Source organism: Nyctereutes procyonoides, unplaced genomic scaffold (assembly GCF_905146905.1).
Source record: "Nyctereutes procyonoides isolate TBG_1078 unplaced genomic scaffold, NYPRO_anot_genome, whole genome shotgun sequence".
Taxonomy (NCBI): Eukaryota; Metazoa; Chordata; class Mammalia; order Carnivora; family Canidae; genus Nyctereutes; species Nyctereutes procyonoides.
This window is the reverse complement of record NW_026575025.1, coordinates 2,206,221-2,222,090: the sequence shown is the minus strand read 5'-3', so window position 1 is coordinate 2,222,090 and position 15,870 is coordinate 2,206,221. Positions and strand designations below refer to the sequence as shown.

Below are 15,870 nucleotides of genomic sequence, written 5' to 3'. Positions count from 1 at the left end.
CAACAGCTATTTTTGTAAGACTTTTTTTTTTTTTTTTTTTTGCTCCCTCCCTGTCCAGTTCCTTTTCGCTGCTTGCCTTGTTAGAGCTGGATTTCCAGCCAGCCAGTTCCAGAGCTTCGCGGTGTCTAAGGCCCCATTAGATCTTTCCCTCCTTGTTAGTGCTTGGCAGCCTCACGCCATGGCTCTTCATCAGACGGTTCTCCTCAGCACTAAGCAGTGGGGACTCCGGCTGGGCTTTCTCCCTGTCAATTCTACCCATCCACCCCCCGCCCCCTAAGGCAGCTGCCCTTCCCCACTTCCCCCTCAGACAGCTCAGTGCCAATTCTCAGGGCAGAAGAAAAGAATCTGAAGGGCTCTCAGCACTTCTCTTGGGGGCCAAGAGTGAGAGGAAAAGTCAACCTAGGGCCCGGGTGCCAGCACAGCTACTACCCTGTGAGCCAAAGGGCTGCCTGGCAAGGCCCCCCTGGGGACCTTCTTGTGCTCGCCGCCACCCCCATTGCTTTCCAAGAACTCTGTGCACCAAGGGCCTCCCAAACTGGGTCTGGGATGTGTCGGGGGCTGGCCCGAGGCCTGCTGGCATTGGAGCTCACTGTGCTGGGCTCTGTGCCTAGTGAACTATCAGCTCTTTTCATGTAGCTCACTTCCAGGGGGAGGACAGGGCTGCCCCTGGGGCTCTGAGGGAGGTGCCAGAGCCAGGTCCTCAGAGAGACCCTCCTGCCCTTTCCCACTGGGCCTGTGGCTCTGGCCCTGGCCACCTCTCACCAGGACTGCAGCTGTATTTCTTGGTCTTCTTGCTTATCTCTTCCCATTCCACCCAGCCTCCATGCTGCTGCTAGTAATTACCATTCTAATTAAGCTCAGATTCACTGAGTTCTAGTTAAGTCCATAATCTGTTTAAAACCCAGCAGCTCCAAGAGGCCTCACAGTTGTCAAGACGCCTTAGCATGACATTTAAGGGCCCTCTGGTCAGGTCCGAGCCTCTTCCCTGACCGTCCTCCCTTCCTGCACCAGTGACTTAGCAAAGCCAACTGGGCACTGCTGTGTGCCTGCCTGCCCCTGCTCACACACACTGTGAATGTCAAAGTCAATGTACATACCACCCTTCTCACCTGGCCTTCTGTGGACCCCAGCTGGAAGTGTCTGCTCCCCCTCAGAGCCCTCACAATGCCCCATTCCTCCGTGTGTGTGTGTGTGTGTGTGTATGTGTGTGTATGTGCATGCGTGTGTGTTTTATCTGTGGCTATGGTATCTCCCTCCAGGGCTGCAAGTCCCTGACGGTCTCAGAGTAAGTTTTATTTATCTTCAGGTCCAGTGTCTAATGCATGATCTTGGACTTGGTGTCTATTCCACCACATGTGGCTGAATAAAAGGGCTCCCAGCGGCTGATGACAGGTGCTCCAGACTTAAGGTAGCTTCTAAAACCTGGTCACATGTCACCCCTCTGCTGTGTGAGAAGTACTTAAACGTTTGTTTCCTTTCTGGACTTCTTCTTTTTTTCTTTTTTTTAAAGATTTTATTTATTTACTCATGAGAGACACAGAGAGAAAGAGAGGCAGAGACACAGGCAGAGGGAGAAGCAGGCTCCTTGCAGGGAGTCCGATGTGGGACTCGATCCCAGCTCTCCAGGATCGCACCCTGGGCTAAAGGTGGCGCTAAACCGCTGAGCCACCCAGGCTGCCCACCTTTCTGGACTTCCTATTGAAGGAAGAGACAGTGGCTTCACCTCTGAACCTGATTCCCTCTGCAGTATCTTTGGATTCATGGTGCCTAACACAGTATCAGCCATAAACTAAGTGCTCAAAGGAGACGAGACAGAAGAAGTTAAACCATGCCCATGGACGGCTTCCTCATGGCTGTGAACTGTGCTTCTCTTTCAGGGAATTCCAAGCCAAGGCTAAGAGCCACTGGAGGCAGCTGGCACATCCTTTAAGAAGAAAACATGCTGGAGCTTGAGGAAAAAAGGCAGCTGTGGCCGGGGATCCAAGCTATTAGCTCTAGGAGCAGTGGTGGCCAGAGGTTAATTCTGCTGTCTCTTTCCCCAGCAAAAGCATTTCTTTTTGTCTTTGAAAAATGGGAAATTGAGTTAGTGTTGACAGGACAGCTTTTCCTTGGCAAGTTCTAAGGTACTTTCTGGATGCGGAGGCCAGGATGGGATCAGCAAGTTCCCATAATGCCCTGTAACTACATTTAATTCTGGGACTTTCACTGCCCAGAAGAGGGAAGCCAGGCTGGGTGGAAGGAGGAGCTGCCCCTTCCTGCCCTCAGGGGACATGCTGGCCTTCTAGCTCTTCACTTTCCACATCTGCTCTTCCCTGGCCCTGGGCCCAGGCTATTGCAGCGAGGCTAACTAACATCTTCACCAGACAGAGGAGGCCTTAGCAACCTTTCTCCAGCAGTCAGAGACAGGGGAGTGCAGTGCAGCCAAGCTCAGGGACAGGCCTTTGCCTTCACTCCATTCACTCATTCCACAATTTCCTGAGTGCCTACTGTATGCCGGGCAGGCACTGTATTAGTATGGGGAGCAAACAGCGAGCCCAGGGGATGCTCCCCTTCGTTTCTGAGTGATGGGGTTGGGAAGCTTTGAAAGTCGATAACACAAAAAGCTGAGACTTGCCAACTCCCCCTGTGGACAGCTCTTCCTAGAAGTCTTAGAAAGAGCTGAAGAGATTTTAATCAAATTTTTATAGAGCAAAAAAATGAGGAGTAGTCTGGAAAACTTTTGGTGCTGACTGACAGGGAAAGGGCTAAGGAAGGAGCAGCCCCAGAACGTGAATTACTCAGGCAGAGCTGTTGCCCTCATTAATCCATCTGGGAACTCTAATGTGTAGGGGTGTGTGTGCAATGGTATCTCCCCGGCCCCACCTTCTAGCTAAGTCCAGAAGGGTCAGCTGACTTCACTAAGGGTTTCTTCTCCATGTTCCTGCAGGTGGCCCCCAGTTTGCCAACATGAAGAGAGAGGAGGCAGGGCTGGGAGTAGAGGTGGTGGTGTGTGGAGCCACTAGGCCTGCCTGCTAGATAGGAAAGTAGGCCCAAGGAGACTCTTGCTTCCTGGTCTCCTGTCTTGCTACCAGAGTGGCAGGAGTGGTTGGTGGCTGATGGGGTAAGCACCTCAGAACAAAGCTCTTGGCCCCAGGAGAGACAAAGCTGGCAGTGACATACCTCTCTCTTATTTCTGTCTACGTGAGGGGGTGCTTTCTGAAAAGGACTGGGATGCTGAGAAGACCTGGGAATCCAGAGCTCTAGGCAAAGGTCACAGGGTACCAGACAGACAGAGCGAGCTATCTGAGCCCACTCTGCCTGCACTCCAGCATTAGACGGCTATACATGCCAAAGAGTGCCTCTGGCCTCTGAACAGTTCACCCTCCACCACCTGCTCTCCTCTGTGGGGTGGAGGCCGGAAGGGAATGAGGTTCTGGCCTCTGAAACTGGCCAGAACCCAACAATGAGTCATGGGCCTCAAAGGGAGAGGGCCCAACTTTTAAAAATCTCAGTTCATGGCGGTGAGAAGGACAGTGCCCTGTAGGGAGCTACAGTATGGAAAGTTGCTCCCTGGGGGGGAGACAGGCAAATTTGTTACCCTGCCTCATGCACACCATGGCTTTTCCTTCTGTGATCATTTTTTGAGCACAGAGCTCAACACAGACTGAAAGCATGTGTGTCTGCTGGTGGCTGCCTTGTTTGATGTTCCAACTGACAAGGGGGCTCGGGTGAGGGTAAGGAGAGGGACCGAGTGAGAACAGCCTGCTTAACACAGCTGCCAACAGGCTCCAAAGTGGCTCAAGCTCTACTGCTGGGAAGTGCTAATTGGTTCTCAGAAGTGTGAGGCCAGCACAGAGCCAGCCAGGGCTGAGGCTGGCTGAGTACACCTGACGTAGGTGAAGGAAGGGGCCGGTGGTGTGTTGGCACAGCCAGAGTGACAGGGAGCCATGAGCGTAAGAGCAGCTGGCCTAGAAGCCCAAGGCCGGCGTGCTTGTCTCCAGAATAAGAGCTTGCAGCAGTGAGTCTCTCTGGTAGTCTTTTCCATCTAGGCCACCCTGTGTACTTTCTCTGGAAGAACAGCCTGGGTCCTCTGAGTTTTACAGAAGACAGAGGTCAGGGGACTTGGTAAGAGCAGCTCAGCTTGTTGGAAACAGTGACCCAGATCAGGGACGTACTGCTCCTGCCTGAGGAGGCTCCTTACACCACCAAGGGAATGTTCCCCAGGCAGATAAGAGGGTACTCCTTTGGAGAGGGGAGGGTCCTTTCTCAGCACTACCAGTCTGTGCGGAGGGACCAAGTGATAGGACCCGCAGTCCTATTTCCCCCGCAGAATGCCAGGACTCTTACCTTCACCAGGACCCGAAGCTGCTGTCCCGGGCTCCTGGATTTCCCTCTCCGTCTGTGTTTCGGCATTCTGCAGCTGAAGGGCCAGGGTCTGGGTGCCCTGAGATGTCACAGAGGTGGTGGGGTTCCGGGGCTGCAGCCCAATTGCATTCATCAGACCCATGTCTCTGTCTGTCCTCCACGTGGCTCTGCTGGTTCTAGGAGAAAGAAAGGCAGACTGAAGCCAGGCAGGGCTCGGGACAGCATGCCTCACAGAATTCCGCTTGTTGCCTGCCAATCCTTAGGGCACACAGTCCCCTGCACCAGGGCCTGCAGGCTCAGAGGACAAGCCCTGAGCTCGGCAGCTCCCCCCTCTCCACCATGGCAGATAACGCCCCCTGGATCAGGCCAGGCTCTGGAACAATGAAAGGCTGCAGAACCATCCAATTTTGCAGACCAGCTAACTGAGTCACTCATTAAGCAGTGAGTGTCTTTCTGGGGAGGCAGAGATGGCTGATCTTAGGACTCTTATCTACATACATTCAGGAAGCCATCAGCTGACATCTTTGGACAAAGGGTGAGCAGAAGAGGGATCTTTTCTCTCTTAACTTTTCCTTCCAACTACATGCTGACAAGATTCCAGTTTAAATTCTTGGAATTTCCACTGTATCTCCATTTTGGAGGAAAAGCCCTTCTGGGCTCCTTCAGGGCCTTCCCACAAGAGAGTCGTGAAGGTAGGCAGCACAAGCTGACCTACGAGTAAGGGCCAGTCCCCCCACCCCAGGACAGCTACAGCTGGCAGCAGAGGGAGCTCAGGACTTCCATGGCAGACACCAGCCCCTCATTTCTAGCTGCTTCTGGGGACTCCTCCAGCTGTGCCCTGTAGGAAGCAGTGATTGCCTCGGGTGTATTACTGACCCAGCACTTTTTCTCAAAATCTTCAGTCCTCATTAATAAATTAAGTGATAAGAGGATCAGTACCAGGTTCCTACTTTCTAACTGGCCCCTGGGGAGGGTCTGTCTCTGGGCTACAGCTCTGAACAGCATGGTCCCTCAGGCACTGTCCACAGATTCTCCTTGGACCACGAGCACACTTCTTGGGGACAGCATCCCCCTCTAGTGCTCCCTCTTCTCTCCTCACCCCGCTGTGTCCAGACACCATGGCCAGGATGGGAAAAAGCCACAGGATGTCCTAGTTTGTTCTCAATCAAGATTAAGAGCAGATGTTTTTTCTCTTCCTTAGCCATAGAATATTTTCCTCAAATGAATTTGTGCAAAAGCTCAATGCATAAAGCAGATCAAAGAGGAGATGTTGTGGCTGAGGAGAGGCACCCAGAGAGCCCCAGAGCAGTCTGAGGGCACCGCTTGAGAGTCCATCTGAAGCAGGTGGAAGGGACAGGCCTCTAGCAGCTGTGCCCTTCCCCCTTCCCAAACTCACCCAGGCCTTTCACTGCTCCTGCTGCTGGAGTGGACAGTGAAGACAGTCTCATTTAGCTGGTCCCAGTAGTACTCAACACCAGAGTTTAAGGCCCTGAAAATCAGTTGGGAAGGGTGGAGGGGGAAAGGTGGAGAACATTAGAGAGAGAATGGCCAGAACTCCTTACACTTCCTGAGCTTTGGCCCAGCAGTCATCTTTTGTCTCTCCTGGGGCTGAGCTGAGACCAGGACTAGAGATTCCCACCAGGATGCTCAGTGCTGGAGCCACGTGGATGACTCTCCAGCAGCCCAAATGCCTGTAGTGGTGGGGTTTTAGCCTCTTCCTTCCTCTGAACAATGCCTAACCAGTTCCTTCTTGGGACTAAGAGATAGCTAAAAAACAGCCACACTTTACATAGGCAGTGGGTTGAGTGGTTTTCAGACATAAAGAAAGGAGCTAAGATGGCAAATGAGAGGCTGGGGAGGCCCTGGAGAGACAGGGTGCCATGAACAGCCCTGCCTAAAGTGTGGGCTTAGTGCTTTGAAAGGGAGAGAGCATGGGTTCTTGTTACTGGGTCTTCCCTGATGCCAGGGGTGGGCAGGTTGGGGGGAAGGCCAAGAGGAAGGAAAATGAGACACCTTACCATTATTAATTGGCCTTGAGCTCAGAAATCTAAGCAGGGGAAAGCCACCACTGAGCCAGAATGGCCCACATGGCTTTCTGTTCTAGAGCTTGAGCCTCCTTTGCCAGGGCAGGCTGGGAAGCAGCTGGGAAAGGTGCTCCTAGAACCAAAAATGGCCCATGAGTGCCCCAGAGCCTCCTACTAGGGTAGGAGACAGAGAGCCTTGAGTGGTCACTGGCCGCACCGCTGGCAGCAGAGAGGAGTTTCTATCTGTGCAGTTCTCTAGTTGCCAACCTTGCCCTGCTTCCTCCTTTCCCTGTAATGGACCATCAAGCAGTTTCTCCCAATCTCACATGGGAACCGCCACCAGAAGGGATGCAGTAGCTTCTCAAGTTTCTACAATGACCTGCCACCCAGGCAGGAATTCTGTTACACAGACTGCTCTGCTTTTAAGGATTCCTTCCTGGAAGAGGTGTTACCGAGCAGTTGCTGTGGTTGAGGGTGGGGTATGGGTGGTGAAAGTGGAGACAGGAGATGGGGAAGAGGTGTCTGAGCTCATCAGAACTCTGGTGTCCCAGGGACATCCGGCTGGCTCCGTCGGGAGAGCATGCAACTCTTCACCTTGGGGTAGTGAGTCTGAGACCAAAGTTGGGCATAGAGCTCATTTCACAAAAAAACAGGGCAGCCCCGGTGGTGCAGCGGTTTAGTGCCTCCTGCAGCCCGGGGTGTGTGATCCTGGAGACACGGGATCAAGTCCCACATCGGGCTTCCTGCATGGAGCCTGCTTCTCCCTCTGCCAGTGTCTCTGCCTCTCTCTCTCTCTCTCTCTCTGAATAAATAAATAAATCTTTAAAAACAAAAACAAAACCCTGGTGGCCCTGTGGAGACTGTAAGAGACCCAGCCCTGCTCCTAAATGGGACACAGCATGCACATGTGCTTGAAGAACTGTGCCCCCCTCATCCATATACTGGAGCCTTACCCCACAGGGTGACTGTAGCTGGAGGGTCTTTAGGAGGGTAATTCAGGTTACATGAGGCTGTAAGGGTGGGACTACAATCCAATAGGACTGTGGCTTTATAAGAAGAGTGAGAAAGTGGGATGCCTGGCTGGCTCAGTCAGTGGAGTGTGAGACTCTTGATCTCGGGGTTGTAAAGTTCAAGCCCCACGTTGGGTGTAGACATTACTTAAAAATAAACTCTTAAAAAACAAGAAGAGTCGGGGATCCCTGGGTGGCGCAGCGGTTTAGCGCCTGCCTTTGGCCCAGGGCGCGATCCTGGAGACCCAGGATTGAGTCCCACGTCGGGCTCCCGGTGCATGGAGCCTGCTTCTCCCTCTGCCTATGTCTCTGCCTCTCTCTCTCTGTGACTATCATAAATAAATAAAAATAAAAAAAAATAAAGCACCATATTCTTAAAACAAAACAAAACAAACAAAAATACAAAAAAACAAGAGTAAGAAAGACCCCTCCCTCCCTCCCTCCCTCCCTTCCTTCCTTCCTTCCTTCCTTCCTTCCTTCCTTCCTTCCTTCCTTCCTTCCTTCCTTCCCTCCCTCCCTCCCTCCCTCCCTCCCTCCTTCTCCCTACCATGTGAGGACACAGTGAGAAGACAGCCTTTATCAGAACCCAACACTGCTGGCCCCTGATTTCAGACTTACAGCCTCCAGAACTGTGAGGAAATAAATTTCTGTTGATTAAGGCCCCTGGTCTATGGTGTTCTGCTATGGCTACCCAAGCTAAGACAAGCTCCAACAAAAGCCAACTTTTCAACCTAGAGGCCTCGGTCACCTTCCTTTAATGGCAGCACTTCTTGTCAAGAGCAGAGAAACCAAAGCCCGTGGGTCAGAAGGAAAAGGCCAGCTGTGGGGGAGTGATGTCAGGATTAGCCAGGGTAGAAACCTGATAGGACCAGGATGACAAGGTATTGTGTGTCAGGAGGCTGTGTTACCATAGGCGAAAGGGAACAAGCCTAGCTGAGAGCCCCTTGTCTGTCTCTCGAGGGTCATGAAGACTCTGGAGACTGGGCTTCACCTGAGGGCAAACAAGCGTCTTCAGAGGAAAAAAAAAAACAAAACAAAAAAACCAGAGCCAGACACAGGTGCTCTTCCTTTTCTGCTCTCAGCTACCCCTGGGGGCCTTCGGGGCTGCAGATTTGGTGTGATTTTCAGACCATCCCTTTTAAAAGCTCCTTTCTTTTCAAAACATTCAGCTATTTCTATGGGTGTTGTCTGAGGCAGCAGGGGCACTGCAGCGCAGAGGTGACAGGAAAGGACCTTCCATGAGGGAAGAGGCAAATGGCCAGAGGTCAAAAGCAGAGGCCTCCAAAAACAGTCATTACTGAAGCTTTTGATGAGCAAATCCTGGCTGCATGAGGCCCTGTGTAAAGCCAGCTGCCAGGGAGCCTCTGATTTATAAACCTGTCAAGATTTATTGACAGGTGGCAGTACCATCTGGGGCCCTGCCAAATACTTCCTCTGTAATTCCTGCTAGCCAGGGCTGGTTAGTGACAACAAACTGTCCACACTAGACCTACACTGAGCCATGTGCTGTGTGACCAGGAACCTTCCTTCTGGTCTTAGAAGACAGGCCACTGGAAGGCCCACTCTCTGGGCTGGGATTGTTAGCGTGATGCTGATGGTCAAAGGGTCTCTTAAAACACTTTCCATCTGGCAGTATGCACTGTCAGCTCAGAGCTGCGGATTCGGGACATTCAGTGATTCAGGGTCAATGGTCAAAGAGAACGAGACAACGGAGACTGGCAGATGTGCTGCTCTGTGCCACCCATCCTTTCTGCCCCCACCAACAGGTCTACTATAGCCCTGACTTGTTCTACTTTCTGTGGTCAGAGCAACATGTTTTTGAAAGTTTGGTTAAAATTCCAGGTACTGGACCAAGGATAAGAGATAAAGACACCCTCTCTGGCTACTGAAACTCAGCCTTTAATACTCAGTATTACTGATTTCCTTCTATAAGCTAAAGAACACTTCAACCATCTCCTTTCTCCTTCGGTCTTAGCAAGGATCAATGAGTCACTGTTTGCTCTGCATTCTTCCTGGAAGCCAGGAAAACACACGAAGGGATAAGGAAGCATGGGAAGGCTGATTAGGTGAGTCTTTTCAAATGGACTTCTACTTCACACCTGGCTTCCTTCTGCAGCATCTGTAAGCTGTGCTTCTGGGCTTGGCTCAGTGACTCCCTCATAGCTGGGACCTCCTGGGCTCCCTGAACACAGCGAGGAGCCAGCCTGGATTCCTTGGTGGTAACCACACTCTCAAGCAGAATATGGCTCTGGACTTCTCACCGTTTTTTTTCCCCCAAGATTTTATTTTTTAGTAATCTCTACACCCAATGTGGGGCTTGAATTCACAACCTCCTAGATCAAGAGCTGCACACTCCACCAACTGAGCCAGCCAGGTGCCCCTGAACTTCTCCACTTCTAGGGAATATTCCCTTTGAGAACATTCTTCTTTCATCTATCACTTACATGGCTGTCTCTTTGGAAAGAAGGACAGGCATTTATCCCTGCTCTCCGCAACGTAGGAAAAAGTTGGCACCTGGCTCTTGTGGAACAGCCTGAAAGATGAAGTGTCTATGGCTCCCCTTTTGATTTAGGGGTGTGCCTTTCCCTTCTCTGGTCAGTGAGGCTTGACTACAGTCGCTGTTTATAGCAGTAGCTTTGTCTTCAGGGATAGAGTGGGGGCCTTGTCAGGGGTCCCACACCTAGCCAGGGGGCCAGACGCCCCACAGGCCCGGCCTAGTTTCTTCTGGCATGAGTCCTCAATTCTGTCTTCAGAGCTGACTCTGAGAAGCAGTGGTCTTCCCAGCAACACCTCCCCCCCATTTGTAGGGCTGATCTATGAAGCCGGAAGTGAGCAAGCTCCCCCTCACATCAATCTGGTACTTCACACCCACTATGGTTATCGGTGGGGGTGTTGGCTGGGCTGGCAGTCAGCCAGAGGCACAGCAGCAGCTTGGGAGGAGTGGCAGGAGGGGGAGCAAAGCAAAGGAGAAAGGAGTGCCTCACAGCTAGGAAGGGTGAGGTGACCAGGCTATCAGCCACCCTAATGGCTTTGTATAGGGGATACAGGGCCAGCTATTCGTCTCCTCACCTGTCATCAAAATTTCTTTCCCAGGAACGATAGGAGTATTTCCTATAGCCTTGTTCTACTGTCAGCGGGGTTTTAGTGCCACCAAGAGATGCCCAAGGGGCTGGTGACCTCTGTCTTTGGGCTTGGAGCGAGTGTGGAGGCTAAGACAATGGAGGAGAAAGAAGAGCAGGACTGAGAGCACAAAACGAAGTGCGGCTGCCTGTGTCCACGGACAAAGGCAGACAAGCACCTGTTCTGGAGGAAGGGCTTTAACCCTGGCCCGGCTGGCTATGCCCTCGGGAACAGGTGTGCCAGAGCCATGTCAAAGGGGGAAGGGCGGTGAGTATCAGGCAGCTGCCTCCTGGAGAAACAACAACCCTGAGCTCCTACTGCCCTATTCATTTGTTCTCCTTGTTCTCGGCCAGATACCAACCACAGACTGTTCGAAAGATGTGAATGTTCTCGCCTCTCCACTCATTTCCCACCGTGTCGATCACCTGACCTGCTTAAATGCCTCAACGTGATTAAGAGCTGCATTCTTTACCTGAGGTCTTAAGAGAGTTATGAAATTATATGGGTGCTCTTATGGTATATTTTCCTGTGTAAGAGCGCACAATGTTTCCATCACAATTTTAAAGACATTTGTGACAGAAAAAAGGTTAAGAAATCAGCTGTAGGAAAGAGCTCTGCCTTGGAAAGTCAGGAAGCCTAATTCTATTACTGATCTGCTGGAAGGCCTGGGGTGAGTCTTCCCTTCTTTACCTGAATACTGCTGTCTTCCCTACCTGAAGCCAAATCCCACAGATACGAAGCGGACTGAGAAGTGGAGAGACTCTGAACAACTTAGGACAAAGTCATGTCTGTCTTAATTTACTTGGTTCCCTCAGATATGCAGCCCTAAGGTTTGGGACATTTGCCAGAATGACCCAGAATTCAGGAGAAACAGCAACCCCAAATGGGCAGGCCAAGCTAGCTCTCTTGAGCCAACACAAGATGGCCTGCGATAGGCCACTGTCCATGGTGTCAAATGCTAGTCCCCCCTTGCTCCTGGAAAAGGCTTGAGTTCCTGAGGCTACATATCCCAGGCAGTCCAGGATGGCTCCAGCCTGCTGACGCTGGATGTTGAAGACGACATATGGGGAGAAAAGAGAGAAGAGAGGCCAAAGCCAGCTTCATGTTTGGCTGAGGTGTCTGTGACTCACACCAAGTGTGGAGGCCGGGGTTTCAGACATAAAAGCCTTTGTAGGGCCACGACGAACCGGAGGTAGAGATTCTGCAGGTCACTCTTGCAAGGGAAGGGGCTGGGAGTTTGGCTGGGACAAAGGTTTAGTGGCTAGAACTACACACAAGACAATAATGTTGAGGAAGGAGGTCTTGGAGAAACAGGGAAAGAAAGACCTGTAACTAGTGTTGGTAAGAATAAAATGATGGTCCAGAATTCTGTGCCAGTTTTGGAGAGGATGCCTATCAGAGTCCTCTTATGAACTCCTAAGAGGGTGAGATAAAATAATCAGTCTCATGTGCTTTGGGGAGAAAGAACGAGCTCAGAGCAGACTAATCCCAGAACTACGGTCAGGCCAAGGGGAGGGCAGAGACAGAAAGACCCAGCGCCGGGACTAACAGCGGCACAGTTGTCAGAGAGACAGGCTCAGTTCTGGAAAGGCATATGGAGCTGGTAAGAGAGGCCCTCTGGACAGAGAGCCTGAGAAGAGTGCGGCTTGGCGGAACCACAGTCTCAGACAACAGCCTCTCTTTGGGAAGGACTCTGAAAATGCAGGATGGTATCAAAGAGCTGCCCTTAGACCTGGGTTTCATTTCCCCTGAGCCACTGACCTAGCTCAGCTGACAAGGGCTCAGTCACCAGTCACCTACCAGGCATAGAACTGACCCAAATACACACCCCAGGAAAAAAATCACCAAAGGCCCTATCAAAAGGCAATGCGGACATTTCCAATAGCCAGAGACCCTACCAGACCAGTCACGCCATGCTCTGTGATCTGCAGAGCAGATCTCTGCCCTGGGAGAAGACTCTGCACCAAGTGAAGGACAGCATGAGGACGGCCTGGAGGCAGAAGTGCCATTTAGTCGGTCGGAACCTTGTGGTGGCCCACGCAGCAATCAGCCTGATCTGCACGGAAGCACAGAGCTTCACGCGCCCCACCTGGCTGTGTCTGGAGACTGATGACAGACCTGGCGGACACCCAGGGTCTGGAGTGAACGAACAGACCTCTAGCCTCCAAACGACCAGGGGAAGGGGTGTCATCAGGACCTACGACAGAAGTGCTTTGGCCCCCTGTCCCCTCCTAGCCCTTACTTCAAGACCAGAAAATAATCATTTTGATTTTAAATGGAGCTTTTCAATTTGCCTTCACTTTATGAAGCGCAAGCAGAAAGGAAAACAGGACACAGAGCCAGGCTGCTAGAGATCAGTGGCCTGACAAATTAGGGCTTTAACAATACTCTACTTCCAATTTTATTTCTTAAGTTATGTCTATGGCATTTACACAAACCCAAGACCACCTGTTGAATTTTTCAAAAAGCATTTAGAAAAGAATCTTTGATATCTATGCTTTTGCCTGCAGGGAGACTTTACTATCACTAGGGAACCAGAGAACAAGAGAAAAACAAAAGAAAAGAATACTGCCTTAGATTTAAGAAGACATAACAACTAAACCAGTCTTTTGAAGATTTCTGGGACAGACAGCTAACCCTAACAGCCCTAAGGTAAAAGGACCTTCTATGGAGTGATGCACAGACTGAGGCAGGCTCTAGCAGAACTTTGATTTCCCATCAACAAGACCCCCACCTCATGGCCAGACCCTCAGATGATGCCAATTACTCCCGTCCTTAACCTGAATGACCCCCATCCCCACCCCGCTGCTGCCCACCCTGGGCCACTCACTCTGGTCGGCAGATCACCAGGTCTCCTTTGTTGGTACCATAGGCCAGGCCAAGCCCTGGCTCGGGCAGCCAACGGGCAGAGTTGATGCTGACATGTCTCCGCTGGTCGGCAGGCATGGGATAAAGGACGTTGAAAACTCTCTGGGTCGGGGAGAAAAGAAGGAAGAAAAGAGAATTCAAGGAGAAATAATTTGTTACCAAGAATAACAAAGTCCCTTCTATGGCCAGAAGCAAGCTAACCACAGGGAGGAAAGGAGCCGGTCAGCCTGGGAATGGAAGGCCTCTTACACATACTGGAGAACCTGCGGTAGCAGGGGAAGGCTGGGGCCCTCTTATTTTAGGAGGAAAGCTACAATTCTCTTGAGCAAGACTAGTGGCACACTTTTGGCTTTTCCGCAGGAAGCTTCCTTGTGCTCTCCTTATAGCCTTTTAGCTCCTTTTAGCTCTCTCACTTCATGGCTTTAAGGCAGCCTCCTGGAAAGGCAGGCAGAGCTCCGCTGACCAGCAAGGCCTGTCCCTAACTTTCCCCTGACCAGACAAACCAGTGAGAGTCAAGCTCAACTGGGAGTCCCGTTACCATGGAAATCACAGCTCTCACAGCAATGGGGAATTGAAGGTGACAGGGGGGCGGGAGGGGGTGATAACACCAGAGAACATTCTTAATTCATCTAATTAAAAGCAATGTTAAAAATGCTATTGTTAAGGAAACCTAAAAGGTGCTCTAGGATTGTAGGAAGCAGAGGAGAGGGGAATCTTGAACATACAGGTACATGATTTCTTTCTAGCTTATATAAATCACCAAGAAATAGATAGTTTCCATTTCTCCAAGGGAGAGAGTCCCCTTCAGTAGTTGGCTTGCTTCCAAAGCTACTATTTTCTCAGGAGGCAGCTTAGCTGTGGCTAGGGTTTGGATGGGAGGTGAAAGAGAGCCTCCAATCTCTCTGGCCACTGCACTGCAAGATATTCCATAGGGCAGTGGGAGAATGAAGGATGGGGACTTTCTTTCGAGTTTAAAAACCCTGGGCTGGAGTCCTGACACCACTTCCCTAGAATAGCAACTTCTCCAGATCTTAGCTTAAAGAGAGATAGCACTTGGGGTGCCTGGGTGGTTCAGTCAGTTAAGCATCTGACTCCTGTTCTCAGCTCAGGTCTTGTTCTCAGGGTAGTGAGTTCAAGTCCCACCCCTAACCCCCCACCTCCCGCCAAAAAAGAGAGGACCAACATCAAAATAATTGGAGACATGAAAACATAAGATGTGTAGAAAATGCCTGGTACAGTGCAAGCTCATAAATGGTAAATGCTGCTATCATTATCTGCATCTGGGGCTTCAAAAAAGGTCATTAGGGTCTAGGAAAAGGAGGAAGCCAAGTATCTATCTTGAGTTTTAGTCAACGTTTTCCCTTTTAGCCCCTTCAGGTTTTAATCTATAAAACAGGGATGAACTACATCTGCCTTTCCCTGCCCCCTGATGGAAGAAAAAAAATGGAAGACCAAATGAGATATGGTTTAAAAAGTAATATTCAAAATTGAATTTAGGGTGGTACAATAATTATTACTTTTCATATTATCTTGAGAGACTTAAAATTAAAAAAAAAAAAGGAAAGAAGTAAATATTGAGCTAAGGGTCTGCTGCACATACACAAATTAAGTGATAAGAAGCTCTGGATGTGGGCAGCCCGAGTGGCTCAGCGGTTTAGCGCCGCCTTCAGCCCAGGGCCTGATCCTGGAGACCTGGGATCAAGTCCCACGTCGGGCTTCCTGCATGGAGCCTGCTTCTCCCTCTGCTTGTGTCTCTGCCTCTTTCTCTCTCTCTCTGTGTCTCTCATGAATAGATAAATTAAAAAAAAAATCTTTAAAAAAAAAAAAAAGAAGCTCTGGATGTGGGAATGCTTGTTCATGTGTCTTGGGTGTCTACCTGAAAGGCCTTCACCAGGATGGCTCTACAATAGAGAGGAGAGCAAGCAGCACAAGTTCTCAACATATTGACACATACACAGAGAATCCTGTTGTGAATAATTTTCCAGGCTTTGTAGTGCCAAGAAATGTGCCTGGGTGGCCAGTGGCACACCTCCAGAATGGCCCTGCTAAGGTCCTAAGGTTGAATGGGTCTCTTACAGAGATGGAATTGATTTTGTTTTGAGGCATAAGACTGATAGCCCCACAGGTGCTGCTTTAAGGACCTTCTATGCCCTCCCTTTCTGAATCAACTCCAAATGTAAGAAATAGCAAGAATCTTTGGTCTAACTGAGGAGACTACCAAAAAAGAGGCCAATGGAGTTTATGAATTTCTAAACTAGTCATGTAGAATATGGCTGCTTGACCTTCAGATGGTCTCTTCCTTGCACATATATATCTGGCAGGCGCCTTGAACAAGCCTATGGCTACTACTCTCCATGAAGATGGCAATACCTACCTTTTCCTTATGTACGTAATCAACTCTTTCCCTTCAAATCAGGGGATGAAGTATGGTACCTTTACCCTTTCTCAAGAGGTTTTCCTTCCCAGAAGGTAAACCAATGGTTTCTGTCCTCCCCATAAGCCAT

General features: G+C 50.5%; 1 protein-coding gene across 9 annotated transcripts in view; it reads right to left on the bottom strand.

The window, feature by feature from the left end:
* The window catches only part of AMBRA1 (autophagy and beclin 1 regulator 1), a 172,481-nt gene that overhangs the window by 2,747 nt on the left and 153,864 nt on the right, over positions 1–15,870 (bottom strand). For 6 of the 9 annotated variants that reach the window (XM_055310912.1, XM_055310877.1, XM_055310894.1 and 3 more), the window contains 3 exons: positions 13,329–13,468; positions 5,741–5,833; positions 4,327–4,520 (listed from right to left, as the gene is read on the bottom strand). In XM_055310912.1, coding sequence (XP_055166887.1) covers positions 4,327–4,520; positions 5,741–5,833; positions 13,329–13,468 — 427 coding nt within the window. Of the gene's footprint in view, positions 1–4,326; positions 4,521–5,740; positions 5,834–13,328; positions 13,469–15,870 lie in introns of those variants that run through there. The other 3 variants (XM_055310902.1, XR_008662550.1, XR_008662549.1) reach the window with 3 other exon arrangements.